This window comes from Caretta caretta, chromosome 14 (genome assembly GCF_965140235.1).
Source record: "Caretta caretta isolate rCarCar2 chromosome 14, rCarCar1.hap1, whole genome shotgun sequence".
NCBI lineage: Eukaryota > Metazoa > Chordata > Testudines > Cheloniidae > Caretta > Caretta caretta.
In genome coordinates this window covers 7170163-7192388 of record NC_134219.1, presented here as the reverse complement: position 1 = coordinate 7192388, position 22226 = coordinate 7170163, and the positions used below count along the sequence as shown (strand labels likewise).

The 22226-nt window shown below is 38.8% G+C and overlaps 1 protein-coding gene across 7 annotated transcripts in view; it reads left to right on the top strand.

Annotated features, from left to right (window-relative positions):
* Nucleotides 1-22226, top strand: part of CEP112 (centrosomal protein 112) — a 361941-nt gene that overhangs the window by 282668 nt on the left and 57047 nt on the right. For 5 of the 7 annotated variants that reach the window (XM_048817467.2, XM_048817466.2, XM_048817463.2 and 2 more), the window contains 3 exons: nt 756-845; nt 16622-16723; nt 20267-20331. In XM_048817467.2, coding sequence (XP_048673424.2) covers nt 756-845; nt 16622-16723; nt 20267-20331 — 257 coding nt within the window. Of the gene's footprint in view, nt 1-755; nt 846-16621; nt 16724-20266; nt 20332-21766; nt 22210-22226 lie in introns of those variants that run through there. The other 2 variants (XR_007352397.2, XM_048817464.2) reach the window with 2 other exon arrangements.

Sequence of the window (22226 nt, the reverse complement as noted above, 5' to 3'; positions counted from 1 at the left end):
CTCCTTAGAACATGAACTGTCTTTTTGTGTGTTCCTATATCATCTAGCACTTTGGAGCCTTGGTCTAAGAGTTGGGTCCTGAGGTCCAGCAATACAAATAAATAATAAATTTTTAAATAATGAATGTGTCTCATCTGATTTTATTAAAAATTGTGATAATTTAAGAGCGAGACAAAGATCAGCTAAATTAGCATTGTTATTAGCAATAATTATTTATTGGATTTGTATTTCTCATTTGTCTATATATGCGCTATGTGCTTTACTAGCAGGTAAAGCCTTGTCTCAAGGAGCTTACAGTTCAGATAACGTTGAATCCATTTCCACTGCAGATGCAAGACATGGTTCCTGAGACAGCAGATTTTTTTTTTTTTTTTTTTTTTACTTAAGTCAAAGTGCTGGTGCACCATGAAATCATTACAAACAAAACACAGGTTGTACAAATAAAAGAATAAGGGGAACTTGATGAACATTAGCAATACTTGTAAATAGATGAGAGAGCTCAGTTCTGCTACCCTTACTCCTACATTGGTAGTCCTGTTGTCATCAGTGGAACTACCTGTGTAGGAAGGCGCTAAGTGAGAGTCAGGGTGGCCGAATAAGTTTGTCAGTGGCTCTCTTGATAGTGTTGAAAACTAAGATTGAAGAGTATACAATACCCATGACTTTTGCTACCAACTGAACACAATTATATGGGGTTTTTTCCTTCCATCTTCTAATTTTTAATGTGTGTGTTGTATTGATTGATATTGTTTCAGGCTTTACAAGATGAAATGGAAAATTATTGCAATCAGGTACGATCTACAGAAAAGAAGCTGCAGCACAAGGAGTTGGAGACACAGGAACAGGTAAACAGTACTGTCCTACTAGATTTCTTTTGCTTGGGCAAACAGACTCTACATTTGACATTAATATCTTGCTGCAAGAGAAAAGCATATCTTCTCCTACCATATTTTCCTCTAGCTTTCTTTTTTGTTTTTGTTAATAAAAGAGAATTAAACTGTCTGAACCCCAGGAGCAAATATTTATCCAATGCTCTTTGTTTCAAGATGTTGTTTCAACTACTTTACCTGTTAAATTATGCTTTTTAGGCAATAATATTGTTTTGAATGGAGGTTTCTGGTATTACTATAACCTGTTATTTCATTACTTCTGTTAAGAGAGTTATAATTTGACAATACTTGGGATAAATATAATGTTTATTGCAGATCTTATGCATTCACTGGTTAGAGTATTGTACGTAAATGATTCCATATGATTAGCATTGCTAAGGTTATTCTGGACATGGTCTGTGAAATCAGAGATTCCTAATGTTCATTTTTCCTCAGTTTGCTCCATAGCAAAGCTCACTATTTGTAATGTACAGATTGGGAAAATTAATCTAATACTGTTATCAGAATTGTTACATAAAATTATCACTGAAATGTAAAGTGATGTGCCTGCATTAGAACCATGTTGTAAATTGAAATATGAAGGAAAATACAGAAGTAGTAGAGATTGCACAAATCCACATATCCCAGTCTTTGATCATGTGCTCACACAAAGAATACTGACCTGATGTAAGGAGAGATGAGTTTGTAGAATCTCCCTTTGTCTCTATTGCTTTTTCTGTACTGACTTGTAAACACTTGTGCAGTGTTTCAGATCCTGATTTAGTACCAAAGTGCCTATGGCTCATTCTTTCTGTTCCCATATCTGTACTTCCTAGCATAGTCACATTTCGGGATAATCATCATCAGAATATCTCAAAAAATTCATAATGATTAGCAAGTATTATTGTTCTATTTACAAATGGGGGACTGGTCCATTGAGACACAGACCTATGGTGACTTGACCACTGTGGTATAGTGAGAGTGGCAGAGTCTGGAACAGAACCCAGCTCTTTTGAGTCCTAGGTCCCTCTCCGACTATTAAATAGTGTTTTCAAGCATCTCTTCTAGATGTGTCAAACTGTTTGCCTAGTCTTCTACCCTAAGCTGTTTTTTTCTTCCAGTATGTTTTTCACTCATTTTTAACGTATTAATATCTTTATAGTTGCAGTTTCTGTTGGTGCCTTTGTTAGTTCATTCCACACATGTCCTCCTGAATAAAAAGTTTTTTAGGAACTTCCTTAATACCTGTTCCTTTCTTAGTTTCAGTTTATACCTTTCTAGCAGTTTTTATGGCATTCACCTTCAGTATTTATCTTCTACTTTACACCTCAGTAATGTCCACTCTTAACTTCCATTCCTTTTCTAATTCTTTTATATCTTCCTTGTAAAAGAGTTCCCCAAAATTGTACTTGTTCTTCTAAGCATTGGGTAATGTTCAGAAATGTCTGAATTGGGATCCTAAGTCCCATTTTCAGACCTGAGGTAGAAGCCAAATTCCCATTGACTTTTGCACCGTCAAGTCCAGAGCTGCTTCTGCAACTTGTTAATATATTAGCATTGGAAGATGCTGATTCTTAGCCCCAGTAAGTTAATCAACAATTGAGACTTTGTTGAATGAGTTCAATCTTACAAGGTTGCTCATCTTACAATGTTTTTTTGAGTCTTTCCTTTTAATTTTTTAATTTAGTCTTTCTCCCAAGAAACTCAATGGTAACATGGATATCTTGATATATTTTTCATTGTCATTCCTTGGCCAGACTACCCATAAACATGTTCAGAGAAGGGGCAATAACGGTATACAGCCTAGGATCAGCCAGTTAGGTAGTTGAGATATTCAAGGCCCTTACTTGGAACTTTCTTCCTACGCTTACCAAATATTCTTGTCTCGATGCCGCATTGCATAAAGGGTTGAAATTTGCCTTGGCACCATTACAAAGGGCAGTTTTCTGGGCTATTACATGTCTCCTTTAAAAAAAATAATAGGAGGAAGTGGGTGGGGGTTAAACGGCTTCTGTTTTTCATTAAAAGGGAAAATTCTGTGTTTTGATTCTATAACAACAACAAATAAGTGAATGAGACATGAAACAAATACTTTGTTGTGCTTTTAATTAAAAATGAAAAGCTGGTTCTTGTTATGGCTTGTTGGGTGGCATTTTAGTGCTCCGTGTTTGTCTTATTTCAGTAGGGACATCCTTATAACTCTGCAGTCTCCAGAAGTGAGTGACGAATTCACTAAGCTTACCCTTTGTTCCTTACAAAGAATGAACCTGTTCCTTATTAGATTGGTCAAGACAGATACAATATTTACACACACATTCCACACAAAAAAGCTGTAAAAAGATGATTACGGTTGCAAAGTACTAAGGCAACTAGAACTGAATGCAATATCCCAGTAGAGGGTAAGCTATTGATTTGTTTAAAGTGCTATAATATTTTCCATATTGTTTTCTGTCCTAGTCTTTGTGCACCATAACATTTTGTTTGTGCATTTGACCACCACTGCATACTGAACAGAGGTTGTCATGCACTGTCTTTGTCTTTTTCCTAAGTGGTTACATTTAATTTAGAACTCAACAATGTGGCTGAATGTTTCAGTTTATTCTTTCCAGTGTACATTACCTTGCATTTCTCAACACTGAGTCTCTCACCTGCTGACATGTTGCCCATTTCTCTACTTTTATTAAATTCCTTGAAAGTTTTCAGTCTTCTTTAAATCTTGACTAATCGAAATTTTGCATCATCTATAAATTTTGTCATTCACCCCATTTTCCAGTTCACAGAGAAATACATTAAGAAACACTAGTTCTCGTGTGCAACCTTGGGGCACCTCATGCCTAACCTTTTGTGTTGTTGAAATATTGAACATTTATTCCAAATATAAGTTTCCCAACCACTTGAGACATTTTAAAATTTTATTCCTGGTGGGCAACTAATGAGAGGTCAGTAGAATTTGACTCAGAATATTGGAGATACTAGGTTTCCTCATAGGAGTGCCTGCACCGTTAAAACAACCCTAGAGAAGTTCTTGGGAAATCCAGGAAGCATTCCAATGTAGAAAATAACTAGAACCACTTCCTAAAACAGGGCTCTAAGTTTCTTGCTTCCCAGTAATATGTGGACTTCTGATTTTAGATTAGTTTCCCATATTGTCTGTTCTGTGTTGCAGCATTTAATTGTCTTTGATAAATGCATAGTTTCAACATTGTCCTATACATTCAAGCTCTCTAATGGGAAGATCTGCATCCTTCACTTTACTGGAGAAGTATTCTGTTTCTTGTATCGCACTGCTTCTATAAATGTGGCAGCTGAATCATTATTGCAGCCGTCCCTATATCGTTTGTATGACCTCAGTTCAGCAAGGGATGTAAGCACATGCTCAAATCCCATTGACTTCAATGAGAATGAAGCATATACTTCAAGTTAAGCACATGCTTAAATGCTTTGCTAAATATGGGTGGACGTAAGCATGTGCTTAAGTGTTTTTGCTGAATTGGGGCCTATGTAAATATCTGTGGTAGATATCCCAGTCACATTCTGGCTTGAATATCTGCACTTCTTCAAAAAAAACTTAAAAAGGCAACCGCCACACTGCAAAATATACAAAAAGCTTATAGTAGACTGACCTCTGAGAAGTTCTCCCATGGGAACCCTACCTCAGAAACCATTTCAGAGTGTTGCTCCCATTTACTTTTTCATTTTGAAAGGACTCCCAAAGATTTTGGAGTGGGAAGGACATTGGGTGAAGTTTGTACCCCAGGAAGGAGGAAGAAAAACTTTAAAAGATCACCTTATGCTCACAATTACGTGAGCACTGTAGTACAGCGGTTACTGTACAACACTGAAGATGTTTAAACCATAGCAGTCATCCTCAAGGGTAAAAGCATCAATCATGTTGCAAAAAGAGCCTTAAAGGAGAGAGATGCTGTTCAGACAGAAAATCAATTATGTACAATTCATGAATATTATTAAGGGGAGTCAGGGTGAGTGCCAGTACAGATTTCCAAGCCTTTAATTTCCATTTTCTCAAATTGATTAAAATAAAGGCAGAGGGAAATGAGATGAGTTAGGGTTGTGTTGGAGGTATTTGGAGTGAAATCTGTTTAACAAAACAAAGCTGCTTCATTTTATTCCAAATTACAAAATGAAAACAGAAGTGATCATTGAGAGCTGTGATTCAACAGCATTTATTGAATTTTTCATGTTTAATGTTTATTATTCTGACTTGGTTAATTTTATGACTGCTGGATATTTACCACATTCAGTTGCCATGCCAACTTAATGTATTTGTTCACAGACAATGCTATTATGCACCATTCTGAAATGTTGGTTCTTCAAGTGGTTGCAGACGTGTATCCCACTCAGATGTGCACGTGCCCAGTGCACCAAAGCTTAGCAGTACCTGTGGGGGGTGGGTCAGCGCTCACACACTTTGGACCCATAGCCCCTCCCCTAGCTGTTTAAGGGCAGCACCCCGACCCACCTTGGTTCCTTCTCACTGCCCAGGACTAGATTGTAGCGTTCTGTGTGGTATTTTACCTTACGCGTCTCTGTTTCAGTCTTTCTGGAATTTTATTGTGTATAGTTAATAGTTAGATAGTTTAGTAGTATCCTTAGTTTTAGTTAGTAGAAGTCAGCTATGATCGATAGTTATCCTGGTATGATGCCATCACCACAGTTTAAACATTTTCCATTGCATGGGTTGCTGTCCTCAGTAGTGATTCCCAGATGTGGTGTTTTGTTGTGCCTGGCAAAAGGGCGCACTAAAGAAAGGTGCACCATCTGCATATGTTCAGGTGGTGAGGGACTTACACCTCAAGCAGCACCTCATGGAGTGCCTTGACTGTGACAGTGTTGGTTCTCTGGCCTCCTTAATCTGTTGGATTGACCTCCCATATCTCTTCCTCTTTATCCTGACCTACTGACTCAGCACCACGGTCAGACTTGGCATAGCAAGTGTGCTGTGTGGCTAGATGACAAGGAGGAACAATGTTCGTAAGCTGTTCGACCCGTGCTACTTAATAGTAGGAAACAGTCTACTAGGTTCATTCATTTGGCCGAGTGGAAGTGATTTTCAGTTTGGTTGCTAGCTCACAGAATTCAACCAATGCTAGCCTGCATTCAGGACATTTTTGATGTCACTCAGTTCGTTGAGGGTCCACTTAGCAGCGATCTTGGCATTTCATCCTCTCATCCAAGAGAAGAAAATCTTTCTCAAACTTCATGGTAGTGAGATTTCTGAGGCCTGGGCTACACTGGGGGGGGGGAGGGGCGTTTCAAACTAAGATACGCAACTTCCACTACGCTATTCGCGTACCTGAAGTTGAATATCTTAGTTCAAGTTACCTGGCCATCCTCACGGTGGCAAATCGACCACAGCGGCTCCCCCGTCAACTCCACTTACTCCTCCTGCCGAGGTGGAGTACAAGCATTAATTTGGGGATTGATTTATTGTGTCTAGACGAGATGCGATAAATCGATCCCCGAGAGATCGATCACTATCCGCCTAGCCAGTGGGTAGTGAAGACGTACCCTAAGAGGGTCTCCATTTGAGCCCCTGGCAGCCTGTTCTCTGTCCCAGAAGACAGCCTTCCTTGTTGCTATAACATGCCCAAGAAGAGTAAGTGAACTGCACATCTTAATGGCAGAGTTCCCATATAGGCAGTTTTTCAAAGGCAACGTTGCCACATCCAGAATTTTTGTCAAAAGTGGTTTCAGTTTCACGATACCCAAATGATTTACTTACCAGTGTTCTTTCCTAAACCACATTCAAATGCAGATGAACAGTGACTTTGCAAGTTAGAGCTGAGACTGTGCTTGGCATTTTATCTAGAGAAGACTCAGCTTTTTCGTTCATCACCTCATCTTTTTGTCTCCTGTGTGATCGTATGAAGGGTCAGTCTGACGGGGTTCACATCCCCCCTGCCCATCCTTGGCCTGCCCAGGTTTTGCTCAGACTCTCATTTTTTAGTGTCAACTCTATAATTTATTCAAGTCCCGTCCACCAGCACCTGTACAGTGCAACACAACAGCTAATCCCTTTGATCTTCAGTTTCTCTTCATCGGGCCTTAGGAGGAAAAGAGATCTCTCTTCCTTGGGATCTCCTTCAGTCTGGGCACCGTAATCCTGTCCTCCTCCCCCTAGTGCTTCTTTCCTCCCTTTTATCAAGATAGTCGGATGGTGGGCCAGTTAATTCTTTAACTCACCCTGTTTCCCTGTCTGATTAGCTACATCCTCCCTATTTACTCAATCAGCTGTCACTGGGGAAACTAATTGAGGCTTTAGTGATCAGAGTGTAGACTCACCTGTCAGTGCCTCAGATGATTGCAGTAGTCCTGGTACTCTATGAAGGAAGAGGTCCCTTGGGTAGATGGCAGATACAAACTATTTAGAACTTTATAGGTCAAAACTGAACCTTGAATTTCCAAATGTTCTTAAGGAATAGCCCTACATAGAGCATGCTGAAGTAATCTAAACTCAAGGTGACACAGCTATAGATTACTATGGCGAGTTTTGTGTTTAAAAGTAAAAGATGCAACTTCTTTGCTAATTGCAGTTGATCAGTACTCTTGCCATCCATTGTTTCCTAGACTCTCAGCAGCAGTCAAAGACCCAGCATGAGTCAGAGTCTGCTCAAAATGAGTCAGGCCCTGAATTTTGTAATGACTCCCCAGACAATTGTAAGAAATAACTTGGTATATGAACAAATAATAAACTTATTTTATATAGCATCTTCCCATAACAGTGTTTCATAAAATACTTTACAGGTTAAATTATTACAGAATTAAGTATTAGATAATAGTAATATTATCAAATTATGCTGTTATACATAATATCTATAGAGCAGAAGGGGAAGAAAGTGAAGTTTAGGCACAGGAAAACAGACTTAGAGGTGGGATTTGAAAGAAGATGGTATATCGATGGGGTTGAAAGATACAGGAAACTTGTTTCATATGGCAAAAGTTGCAGGGGAGGAGGTTCTTGCACCAACAGTGCCATTTCTGGAAAGGAAAAGGGGAAGCTGATGGTATATGTGGGGAGGTTAATAATCAGGTATTAACTCTGGTAAAAAGTACAGTCTCCCAGAAAAGTACAAAGGCGTGTACACTCCATGGCAATGAGACTATTGGAATGAAGTGAGCTGCTGAAAAGAGAAATAGGAGATGAGTGTCAATAGTTGAAAGGAGACAGAATTTTTACCAACAGTAGCAACATTTGCGCTCAGATGCAAGAAATACATACAGTATTTGAAAATGTCAGTTACTGGCATCTTGCATGTTAAATAATGATGAGTCAAAGGGAGACCTTCCCTTTTGTGGGGAAAGTAAGTTATTTTATGTGATTTAGATGATTGCTTGAATAGAAATAAATGAAGGAATTGTGTTCTTTCAGAGAAAGCAGATTAGAGGTTCCATGGTAAGGCAAATAGTCAAATGAGGGGAAGTAAAAGGGGAAATGGTATTTCTTGCAGAAATGAGCTTAGGTTCAGAAGAAGGAAAGAAGTGAGGAGAAACACCTCTGAGCCTATCCAGTGGTTTGAAGAGGGTAGGAACCCAGAGTTGTGTGGTAGGTTAGTAAGGTTTGTCTGCCTTCCTTCAAGGGGATGGGGCTGCCTGGTTGGAGTTTAACGCAGTACAGATTCATATTTCCGATGTTTGATAAAGGCTGGTATTGACAAGATACTAGCCATAAGCTGGCCTTCAATATTACTACATTTTTACCCTCGTACGCTGTTTCCTTTTTAATCAGTCTCCTTTGTGAGAAATAGAACAAGTATAGCAATTTTTACCTTCTCTACTGACCATGGAATTTAAGCAGAAATGGTGAAATGTTTGAGGTAGGTAAGAACCAGAATCTTACCAACGGTGATGCTTTGAAGAACAGGCAATATGTTTGCTTGTAAAAACCGTGCTCCTTAAAGGCGAGGAAATTGTGATTGTAGAAGTAATTTCTGATTACTATCTACAAAGGCCTTGCCAGAAAGTTTTAGGCAGTCTGCAGATATAGAGCCTGATCCTGCATGTTGCCGAACATCCTCAGCTCCAGCTGACATCAGTGAGGCCTGAGGGCTCTCCGTGCTTTGCAAGCTCAAACGCTTAAACCATTGAATTGTTCCACACTGGCAAGCACTATGCAGCAGGTAACACAAGATGGAAAGTAAAGCTGTAACACATGAATAAATTCCAGTGGTGGTGTCAGAGAATCTTATTCAAACTGTATTTCAGAGTAATTACCTTGATAATGTTTTAGAAATTCTTTGCTATTAACAAAACCAGGAATTAATGGTGTTTGTTTGTAGGGCTGGACCAGTGGTGCTGGTCAGTAGCACGGAAGATGAGCTAGTTTCGACTTCTATTTGTCTGCTCCCCGGATCAGCGGGTGTTGGAAGCACTGCTGAGGCTTCCCCCTTACACGTAACAGTGACTTCTCCAGCCAGTTTATGGAACAGCATGGATGTGAGCTGAAGGGAACAGTCCTCTGCCAGAGTGAGAGTCCTTTGGATGAGGGGTTAAGGAATTGGGGATCATGAACATTCCAACAGAGACAATGGAGGCCCCCTGCTGGAGGGGGGGCAGTGGAGGGAGTTTGTTAACCACAGCATTCCTTGTTATTCTGTGGTGTTGACAGCAAAAGCTTTTATTCCTATCCAGCTCATGTAATCTCAAGAATGCTGTTCTTGACATATGCAGCTGGCTGTTTTTTAAAGTCTTGCCTAGCTTCTCTTCCTTTGCAGTTATGAATTATATAGACCTTTAGTGCTTAACTACAAACAGAGGATTTTCCAGGTGGGGGATCTGGGGTAAGAACAGAAAGATATTGAAATACAAGCCGCTGAAGTAATAGGGTCTCTTGGATGCAGGTTGAAAGAAACTGATTTAGAGCAGAAAGCTTAGATTGTGCATTGAGCAGTACATCATAACTGGTGGTCCTTAAGGGTTAGTAAAACAGAGAGGCAAAAGATGTTTTGGACTCTCAAATGATTTACTAGCTAAAGAGAGAAAAACACAAAGGTTGGCTATGCCATCACCTTATGCTTTATTGAAATTGTGAGAGCCGGGTAGGTTCTGTAGCTGAATTTATTTTATTGTCATAGAACAACATGGTGCATATTTGCCAAAAAAACAGGACTGTCTGATCTTGCTCTACTATTTTCCGTTGAATTGAATTTATGCAATTGTTAATGCTTATTACTAACGAAAACTTAAGAATAGTGTCGTCAAATGATATCGTCGTGTTTCTTTAAATCTGTAGGAACCACATTTCAGCATGCATTTCACAATGAAGGTAGTAACTCCAACCTCCTATCCCTGAAATAGGAGAGTATGTGAACCAAATAGGGAAGAATGTTTGTACTCTAGTGCATTGTGAATCAGGTCTGGCTCTGGGTCCAAAAGTGCCTTGAGTAGCCCAGAATTTGGCACTCTCCAACCCAGGTCCAAGACAAGCAATTTGGGATCGTCATCTGCAATCGACCCTAGATTCTATTAAGATCTTTTTAGAGTCGGAGGACACCTGAAACCTGAATGAAATCGGGCGTCTGGATAATCGGGTGCCTCTGATTGTAGAGAGCTAGCAGGATTCCCCGAGGCTGACTGAGACTCTGAGCAGCTTCACCGCACAGCAGCTTTGTTTCCCTCAGAGCTTGTTCCCTGCAGGAACAGAAAATCGGTCACTACAGCCAGGGAGGGAGGTGACCAACTTGTGATTAATTGTGAGTTTCACATATCCAGGATTTTGCAAATTGGGGCTGCATTGTAATAACAACACTTAGATACTGAAGAGCTAAGTGTAGTCTGTCGGAGGTGGGCAGTCATATGGGGTAGAAAAAGTTGCTGGGTTTGGAATAGGATGAAGGGCTTAGTTTTGGATAATTCACATACACAGCCAAACAAAATGTCTATCTCCTGTGACGTTTGTCTTGACTCATTATGACAATGCATCATTTTATGCCATGCAATTCAGCATTTCCTATATTTCATATTGGAGAGTGTGGGGATGGTTCAGCTCTTATGTTTTTCTTAACTTGTTGTGTGGCCAACCAAAGGTTACTTTATCTATCTGTGGCAAATATAGCTTTTAATTGCTTCTGTTGACATCAAAGATTAAATCAGCTCATCGAAATGAACAAGAAAAAAGGCTTTCTCATGACTAAAGAAAACCTAGCACAACCAAATCAAACGGAGCTGTCCCATCCAACAGAGTAAAAGCCCTCCTGAGGGATGAAGAATTGTAATTTTAAAAATCTTTTAAGGGTATAGAGGAGACAGAGCTTTGATGGGTCCTAGGTAAGCAACTCAAGTCAATAAAAGAAAAGACAAATCTTTAGGGACAAAAAACCAAACCAAACAAAAAAAAAACACTCTTCAGTCCTTTTTCCATGGTCTAAAATAAATGTTAAAAATATAGACACCCCCCCATCAAAATTAGTACACCAAACTCAGCTATATGTTGTCTGTTAGTTATAAAGAAGTAATTTAGACTTTCACCATGATCTATTTAAATCTCTTGGGTCAGTAAATCTTGTTAGTAACTTCAGCCAACAGCTATTAGCATGTTTTGCACAATGTGACAGGAAACAGCTGGGATCTTATTTTCATCCCATTGTGCAATTATTAATGAATATAGTTGAAAGTAATATACTTTCGACAAACTATCTTAGCAATGAATTTATTGGGAGATCCTCTTCACCATGATATTAGGGTCTAATATTTTGCAGATTAGTTTTCACTGCAAAATGGTGCATACACCTTCTCACTGAAGTCCAGAAAGATATCATTCTAAGAATCAGCCCCAAACAATCCTTCAGCTACCAGGGATTGTTTCTTTCTTTGTCTGTCTCGCTCTCTTTTTTTAAATAGTACTCAAGAATTTCCTTCCAGCCAACTTAGTAATGTGTATCTGGATTCTAAAGCATGCTACCTATTTCTTTGTGACTTTCAAAGAATTATCTTCCTCAGAAGGGAACAGCTCTCTTCAGCCTTTGCTGGATTACAGTGTGAAAAGTGAATAACCGTTTTGTGAAAACATGCAGTTAGATTGCACTTGAAGATTATACTGGTAAAAAATAAGCAGGTTGGAAGAGGCCTGTCGCAGAATTTGACCATAATTTCTGCCAGAATTCAGTACGGTGAAATTTACCCCACCATGGGCTAGTGCAAGACCAGTCACAACACTATATATCTATGGTGTGGCAATGCAGATGGGAGAGGGAGACTGCAATGGGGCCTGCACACAATGGAAGGGTGTCCCTGAATATGCAAGTGTGGCAAAAGGCTACTGGCAATAGAACTGGGTAGCCATACTTGCATGGATCTAGTGACCAGGAATTTTCTCGTGAATGACATAGAGGTTCTGCAGCCACTATTCCCATAGGCTGAAATGATGGTAACAGAAGGACTGGACTGGCATCCCACAGTCTGTTTGCAGAGTGGGGGCCATGGGATTCCTTTCCCTGGACCTTGCATCCCCAATTTTACAAGCTTTGTGCATGAATTTCACCATTATTATATTATCTTTAGATATGGAGTTAGAAAAGCTGTCCAGCACAATCTGCCTGATTGGTGAAATATAGCTTTTATTTTTTCTTAACTTCCAAAAATAAAAACATTTAGCAGTTCTAGCTGTCTGTTTCTTCTCCTCTCTCACCAAGAACATGTCTAACACATGTTAGATGAACACAAATATGCATGTTCTGCTGCATCCAGAACTCCACCCTAAATCAGCTCTTGGCTCAAAGGATATTTATCCTGGCAAAGTACATATACCTCATAATGTTTAAAGCACTCACAGAAATAACTTAGATACACTTATGCTATTATTTTATTTTTAAAAAATACAAATCTTGATCTCTCACACACACACAAACATATCAAACAATTCTTTTATTTCTTTATATTTGCATGACACTATAGATTACAATTAGTTCACAAGAAAAACTTTTATTTGTCTATGTACATAAGGGCTTTGCGGGGGTCTCTTCGTTTGCTGGTACGTGAGAAGCATTTCTGCACAGAATTCTCCTAAACTTTCATAAGATCTATTTTATTCCCTTCTACTGATAGTTATATTATGTATAATACATATTTGACAAGACTTGCTTTTTCCAAAGGAAAAAAAAAAGGAAGAAAGAAAGAAAGAGAAAATCGGTGCTTTAAGTGAGCCTTAATTTATATCTAGTCGTCAAGTGTTTAAACATGTGTGTTCTTTGCAAATAAGCTGGAAGTCAAAACTTATCTCAGTTTCAAATAAAGTAAAATCTGATTTGTGGTCCTGATGGCAAAACTTCCTGGCAAATTTAAAGCATTTTGTTGCTAAAACATGAGTAGTGTGAAGTGTGTTGGTGTGTGAACGCACAGTAAGGAAGTTCCATTTGAAAATTTTGAAGTCAGTCTGGCAGTGAACTTCCTCTTATCCATCACTGGTGAAGTCAGCCCCAAATCCATCAAAGCACTTGAGCACTTGCTTAACTTTAAGCAGGTGGCTAGTCCCATTGAAGTCCGTGGAACTATTGACATGTTGAAAATTAAGCACAGACTTAAGGCCCTGATTCAGCAAGGTAATTAAAGTTGTGAGTAGTCCTGTTGAATTGATTAGTGCGACTAATCACATGCTCAAGGACCAAGCTGAATCAGGGTCTAAGTGCTTTGCTACGTTAGGATGTTAGTGAATACAACAATAGTGGGAAAATATAAGGCCCAATCCTACTCCCAGTTGATCTATGTTGATATAATACCACTTAGTGATGATGTCATTGAATAAAGGTGGCTGATTATTAACAAGTCCTTGTGCTTAAGAAATTATCATTTTCATGCCCAAAAATCCTAAATTGTAACATCTCTACAACAACCATGTCCATTTTTTTAAATGTCTACCACCCTGTAATAAAATGAGCCCATGGGTCATTTACTTTCTGTTTGCAAATGTACATGTGGTGCTCCACTATGATATTTCACTTTTGAGTGCAGTAATGTTCAAATATTTTCCATTTCCCCATCTTCAAACAGGAATGTGTTCTAAATCTCTTAGGTCTGTTTTCCTAATCACTGCAGTGGGAATGAGCATTGCAGTTTGCCTAACCTAGATACTCCTTATTGCATTCCCATATATTTTAAAGAGTCCACTCACCTTCTCCATATTTGATACATTCCCTTCCAAGTTCATCTGGTTAGGTGCATGAAGAAGAACATCCAGTTTATGGGAAAAGACTTAATTTTACTTTTGGTGCTGAGACCATGTAATATGTGTCATGACATAGACTTCTTGTTAGTCAGCCATCGTTAGCCAGTTGACTATTATGAACACTCTGTATTAGATAGCAATACAGCAACACAGTAAGCTTACATTTCCCCCAGCTTAATGTGATTGCTAAATCCCAAACAAAAGATTAAAGGAAGTTCACTATCAGACTGGCTAGTGTAATGTGTTAAATTCACAATAGACATATGTGATCCGAATTAGACACGTAGGTACCTATCCAAAAAAGCAGATATTCAGATAAGTTTCCTCTCGAGGTTCCTTCCAGTTCTATGATTCTAAGATTCTATGATTATTTATATTCACCTGAAACTTTTCTTCTTATTGTAGACATCTGCAAAGATATCTTGCTGTAATCCTCCATCCAGTTGCATGGTCTTTAAGTACGAATGATCCAAAACTATTGAATAAAACAATCATCAACCAAACTCCCCTGAGACTCAAGAGTATTATGTAAACAATGCACCAGGGCAGCATGCCCTAGGCAATGAGAGACATGGGTCTCCTGCATTCTTTGCTTACAACCAAGCTTCTTGAAATGCCCTTTCCCAGTCAGTTTTCGGTGGGGGATTGTTTATAATACTTTATAATTAAAAGGAGGGGGAAATTAAGTATAAATAATTAGAAAATGATGACTGCAGCTGGTTCTGCTCTTTCCTTAACTTGTATAAATTAGTCCTAAAGTGCATATGACATAGTTATGGACACTGCTGGTAGGTACCAAAGATGTCATGGTAGCAATGCATATCTATGTCAGAAACCCCAAACGAAATAGTATGGAACTCCTTTACTTCAGCCTTTATTCATCACACTTTCTTTTTGAAAGTTCAAAAATAATTTTTTTCACTCTTGCAGCTATTTCTTTTGGGGAGTTACACACCCTTTCATATTTAAAGGGCCTGATACAATGCCCACTGAAGCCAATAAGGAGTTCTTCTGTTGATTTCAATGGGTATTGAATCCATCCCTCAGTGACTGGTGATCATTTATGTAGACAAAAATCAATTCATGATTCTCTATATGGTTCGAATGGAGACATAACTTTATAGTGATATTTTTAAGTATACTGGGATGAGCTGCTAGGGTGGTAATATTTCCTTGATATATACCCAAAATCATGTGTAAGGAGATCACACATTGGTCTTTTGAAGATGCTCACAGAGTCATTCCAAGTCCAAACATTTTAGAAATCTCTTTGAGCATTTGAATCTCCAGCAGAGTCTTGAATTCATTGCAGCCAAAAGGGAAAGGTCAAGCAGAAAGCAAAAGCATATGGAGATTGCTGTAGTGTCAGATAATGTGCCTAGAAATTACTTTAAAAAAGAATAATCATTTCAGGAGACAGGTTTTGGTCCTACTCAATTTAATACTTTTAGAGCTTGGTTAGAAGAATAGTAGATCAACAATTTTGATTCTGCTGCAATGAATTTGACTGAAAAATGAGCTGTGAAGAGGGCAAGGAATGTCTTGCAAATTTTCCGTGTAATAATAAGTAAGACAAGATCCTCAAAATATCTAGATGGGGATTGACAAGTCATTAAACTATTCTGAGTGCATCACTTAGCTGGAGGGCATTAATAGTCCTGGAATGAAGTCCAAGAAATGCCAAGCTGTAAATAAAACATAGTTACATCCATAGACACAAAATGTTGCTCCTTACAAAACTTTCTAACTTCGAAGTGTTTTTTAAAAAATTCTGTATACAGAGTTATTTTGTCTCATATATTAGGAGTGAGACACAAGCAATGCCTGTGGGCCTGAGCTAACGCCCACTGAAGTCAACAGGAAGGCTCTCATTGACTTCAGTGGCTACTGCATGAGGCCCTCTGCCCAGTCCCCAGCCGTGCTTTCGTTAAAGCTTCCCAGGGACGGATTAGAGGGAGATAGCCACATGGCCCTTCCTTTGTCCTCTCACACCAGTTCTTAACAGAGCCCCTACTATGTCTCCTTTTTCTGCCCATTTTTTCCTCACTCCTTTTCTATATACCCTCTTTTTTCTTCTTGTTTTCTTTTCTCTCTACTTCTTTTCTTCTTTCTTCTCTTTTGCTCTTTTATGTGTTTTGGGGACACTTTCTCCTCTCCGCGCTGCCCCACCCACCCCCCAGAACCCGCTCCCTGTTCTTCCACTCACCAGAATTCTGCATGGCCCTGGGGATGGTAACTGGTGCCATACAAGGCTGAGCTGAGTAATGAGAACTACAGCTGGTTGCATAAAGGGCACAGCAGAAGCAGAGAGGGAAGGTTGGTGACATTAAGGAGCTGCCTACCACTTGACCTGCAAAGGTGGCAGCATGCTTGCAGTGTCTGTGTGCAATGGTGGGTCTGCGTTCTTACAGCTTTCTTCCTCTGTGTCCTCACCCTCCCTTGCCCCCCACCCCCAATTAGTCTTGTTCTGGCCTCCAAATTGGGAAACACTGCTCGAAGAAGAAGTTGGCTGTGAAGATTCTCTCCTCCCCCCAAATTGGTTATGTGTCATTTAAATCTCTTTATTCAATTTCAGGTGACATACATACGACAAGAATATGAAACCAAACTCAAAGGTCTGATGCCAGCATCTTTGAGAAAGGAACTCGAAGACACCATTGCATCTTTAAAATCTCAGGTAAAATATCAGCACTCAATTGTCTCCAATTCTAGGGTTTAAATAACACTCATCTCTTTTATAAAGGAAACTATGAATGCATTAAATTTGGCAATATTGGATTGAGGTCAGTGATAAACTGGCAAGAGTCAGATGCTTATCACACCATCACCTTTCTGCTAGGATCCCCCTCTCCCCATCTCCCTCATCTCGCTAGTGAAAGAGTCATCTCTCTTGATCCACGGGATTTACCTCAAATGCCAGCTGAAAGTAGAAAATAAAGTCAGCAATGATGTTGCAACTGTTACCTTTTTTTCTTTCCCAAGAATATGCTGCTGAAGACAGAGTATGGTTAGCAACTATCTATTATCAGTGTTTCTTCAGAAGAAACTCTGTTCGCCATGCCCTGGGGGACTCTTTGTTTCCTTTGCAGCCTGTATAATAAAGCAGCCCTTTGCTTTTTTAGGTACTGCCTCAAAAGTCCATTGAATTAATTCCAAGTTTGGTTGATAAAGGTAATAGCGTTGATATAATATCTTGTCAAAGACATTTGATTTGGTACACACAGCATTTTAGTTTGGATTTGCAGCAGGAATTAACTCAGGAAATTCTAAGACCTGTGTTATGTGTTAGATAAAACTAGATGGTTCCTTCTTGTCTTAAAATATATGAAACTGTAAATTAATCTGAATTGCAGCCCTAGAAGTAAGAATAGTAAAGATGAAGACAAACTGTTAAATGTCATTTTTTTAAACCAATGACTGATCATGTTTAAAAAAAAAAAAAAAAACCCTTACCCCTTTGGAAGGGCTACTGGGTAGTGGATAGTTAGGAAGCAGATGTGATGTATCTTGATTTCAGCCAGGCTTTTGACACAGCCCCATATGACATTCTCATAAGCAAATAAGAGAAATGCGATCTAGATGAAATTACTATAAGGAGTATGCAGAACTGGTTGAACGACCATAATCAGCACAATTAACGATGGTTCACTGTCTACAGGGGAGGGTGTATCTAGTGCAGTCCCGCAGGGGTCAATCTTGGGTCCAGCAGAATTCAATATTTTCATTAATGACTTGGTCAGTGGAGTGGAGAATATACATATGAAATTTGTGGATGACACCAAGGTGGGAGAGGTTGCTAGCACTTTGGAGAACAGGATTAGATTTCAAAATTAACGTAACAAATGAAACAAGATGAAATTCAATAAAGACAAGTGCAAAGTACTGCCTTGAGGAAGGAAAATGCACAGTAGCTGGCTAGGAAGTAGTACTGCTGATAAGGACCTGGAGGTTATAGTGGATGACAAATTGAGTATGAGTCACTGATGTAATGCAGTTGCAAATAAGGCTGATATTCCGGGCTGTATTCATAGGAATGTTGTAGGTAAGACATGGGAGGTAATTGTTCCATTCCACTAGGCGCCAGTGAAGCCTCAGCTGGAGTAGTATCCAATTCTGGGTGCCGCACTTTAGGAAACACATGGACAAACTGAGGAGAGTCCAGAGAGAGCAACAAAAATGATAAAAGGTTTAGAAAACCTGACCTTTGAGGAAAGATTTTAAAAACTGGGCATGTTTAGTCTTGAGAAAAGAAGACTGAGGGGGGGAACAGATAAGTCTTCAAACATGTTAAGGGTCGTTATAAAGAAGACTGTGATCAATTGTTCTCCGTGTCCACTGGAGGCAGGACAAGAAGAAGTGGACTTAATCTGCAGCAAGGGAGATTTAGGTTAGAAATTAAGAAAAACATCCTAAATACTGGAATAGGGTACAAAGGAAGATGGTGGATCTCAAATCTTGGAGGATTTTAAGAGCAGGTTAGACAAAAAACTGTCAGGGATGGTCTAGGTACACTAGGTCCTGCCTAAGCGCGGGGGTGGACTAGATGACTTCTAGATCCTTTCCACCCTACATTTCTTTGAGTTTATAAGGGTACGCTGTGTATGGTGGTGATGTGATGTACAAACTCCACTCTGGATAGCAGAATCCTTCAGGAGCCATTCATAATCCATGTGGAATCATTTGAAATGCCAAGACATGCATATGTTCATGAAATGCCAAAGGTTGGGAGGGGGGGGAATGAAAGGTTAAACTGCTATCTGAGTTGTTAAGCGAGTTTTTTTTGTGCAGAAGTCAACTTTTTTTGGCTTGGATTTATTTGGTAAAATGTTGTTTGAAATGAGGTCGTTACTTAAAATCATAAAACCGCTTATAGTTTTACATAAGATATTAAATAGAACCACATCGTCCATCTCTCTCCCTGGAAATGGTTGTTAGTTTAATTTACTTACATTCTCTGTTTATAAAAGTTAGTTTGTAACATTTTTTGCTATGCATGGGAATTTCCCTTGGCAATGTCTGTCTTTAACAGAAATATGACATTTCCATAAGAGAGAGCTTTATAGTCCCACATGCTAAAGGTGACACAAGTTAATAGTCGATTGCAGATATTTATTTATTGCATGTAAAGGAATTTCCAGTGGTACTGATATTTAATCTGATTAAAGTCATTGCAGACCAATAAAGGGTTAAGGATCTACCAGGATGATCTATTTCCAGGTGATAGTAAAAGGCCAATTAAAAGTTTAGTTTACTGTTAACTTTGTCTGGTAGGAAGCATTCCATTGGAACAGATATAAGAATACTTCACTTTACAGTGAGTATTGTTTTTTAAAATTGAAACTGATATACACCTGCAGGGCTTCTTTTAGGATCAGCAGCATTTCAAAGGACTAAAAGTAACTCCAGACTCCTAAAACTGGGTGTTAACGCACAAACACGTAGCTGCTGGCTTCATCTGCAGCAGTATACAGTAGTCACAAACCATTCAGTAAGCAGGGTTCTCTTCTAAAGCACAGGTGTCCTTGTCTTTGAAAATTGTTGAAATTCCAGTCTGAAAACATCAGAGGAGAACGGCAGTGGAATCCTTACACCTGTCAGGATTATTAATTGTTCCTGGGGGGGTGACAAACCAAGAACTGTTAAAAATGAACAAATATTCACTGCTCAGCAAAGTTTTCTAAAACTTTAGTAAAGTTTAAAATGCATTGCACAATTGTTCACTGCCCACCCCCATGAGCTCTTTGTAAGCTGTCCTAACATGATAGTGCTACATAATATAAGCATTAATTCTCTCACACACCCTGTGAGAAAGTGGAATGTTGTTTTCACAATATTTCAGATAAGGAAACTGAGGTAGAGAAGTGAACTGACTTAGCGTCAGAGCTGGGATTAAAACTCAGATTCTCAGTCCCATGTTTAGTCCACATGCTACATTATCCAGTATAGCTCTGAGTCCAAAAAGTTATCGTGGCTGTTTTGGCTTCTGACTGAGTGTATAGGGTGCAGGATTAATGCTGTGAGTACACAGGCCAGGGAAACCACACTAGCAACTTTCGGTCAAGCATCATTGCTTAAATCCAGCTCACGACTAAGGTGCTATTGAGATTTCTCTCGCCAGCATAAACTGGGCTTTAGACAGTAAAGTCAGCCTCTGTGAAATAAGTACCAATTGATTCATTAAGATTTTATACTCCACTTTCATATGGGCTGTATTTTGTAGGTAAACTTTCTGCAGAAGAGAGCATCTGTCCTACAAGAAGAACTGAATGTGTACCACACCAGAAGGTAAATGAGTGTCTTCTCCTCAATTTGTACCATTTCACACCTGTGGGTCTCAGCTATTGAAGTTTTACCACTTAATTAAAATGCTTAAATATGGTTGCACTTTAAAAAGAACCTTATTTTCAGTAAACAAGCTGTCTTTGAGAAGTTACTCAGCTCTTCTAACCACAATGCTTAGTCAGTGCTATTAGAGCAAGATTAGAGAACTTGCAGGTGCAATACAAGTCTGGGCCTTGCCTCCATGTTCATGATGAAACAGTGCACAGCTGCAGGTCTGCGGTGATGCTGCCTTCTTTTAAAGATAGAAAACGATGATGCAGTTCTGAATATTACAGCTTACAGCTTCAAAGTACAGGATCTTTAGCTTTGTTTCAGACATGTACACCATCCAAAATAAATGACTACAAGTGTTGCAACAACAATAAAAAGATTCTCTGTGCCCTTACAGTAAATGATTCACCTGGATGATTGGGAAAAAGGAAACTTCCAAGCAAGGTCGTTGAGGTTTTTTTGGCCTTATAGGGTTCATTGATAATTGTATATCTCACAGCAGGATTTCTGCAAAGAACAGGATGTGCACATATAAATAGCAGATATTTTAATGAAAACCATGTAAGATATAAAAACTAGTCTGAAAATATGAATGTTAAAAGGACTTCTTAACATTCTGGATATTTATAACTGAGACTGATGATAAAATATGTACAGGTGTGTGTGTGTGTGTGTTCACATTGTTTCCCTGAGATTTTTTGTTCTGTACCTGGTATTATAGGAGCCATTGTCAGATAAACATTGATTCAGTGTATTTTTTTTGCGAGCAATGGAATTACACAGCAATGCTTTTGGCCCAAAAGTTTCCACTGAGACAGCCAGTCAGTGTTTTCACACAGAGTACTAGCTGGCTAAAAGATTGGTAATGGTTTATAGATCCAGTCATAGGTTTAGATCCAGGGCACTACTGACCAAAAGTTGAATAACACATTTGAATGTGGCTTGTGTGTAATGACTTTAGTGCCATTCTTAATAGAGGAGAAGGGTAGGAAAATTAACTTTACTATTGTATTCCAATGGCTATACCTAAGGTTAAACCACATTGGCAGCCTAGTTTGGAGAAGTTTGTACTGCTACAGCCTGTTCTGTGGTTAACAGAGAATCAGGCCAGAATCTTTCACAAGACTAAATTCATGGTCATTTGGAGGGAGTCAAGGGGGAGCAGAGGGAAGTATTATCTTCACACTGATTCATTAGCAGACCCTTCTTTGTTAATGTTGTGCAGTGTTTGAGGATACTTGATAAGCTGTTCAGTGCAGGGACTGAATGTAATATATATATGTGTTCAATGTGTAGCATAAACAGGCCTGATCCTGATTCATGCCTATGAGCACTTTCTAATACAAATAATAGTAAGATATAACTAAGGAGAACATTTTAATTTTAGGTAACTGCTGGAGCAGAGGAAATTGTTCAAGTGACAAATGGACTTCTTTCAGCAGGTTTGAAGATTTGGATCTTGTAAATTAAACTGTGAGATCAGTGGCTGTTTTGTTAGCACAGAAAATGTAATTAAGCTCATGAAAGCACATTCATCATTCATGCTAGAGTTTTTTGAGTTGTATCTTACTTGAATTATTTTTTACCATTATCTTATTACAGATTTACAATTTTGATATATTGTGTTTTGTGTGTGCTCAATTTACTTACTGCGAAACTAAATTCCCTCGACTATTGGTTTTGCTATCACTTCCTAATATCATTTTTATTCAATTTTATACATGATAAAATCATGTTTCTATTATTATTATTATTCAGTATATTTTAAAAACATATTTTACATTGTTTTCATGTTCATATGTTTACATAATATTAAAATATTCTTTTGTACTTTTTTGTTTTGACAT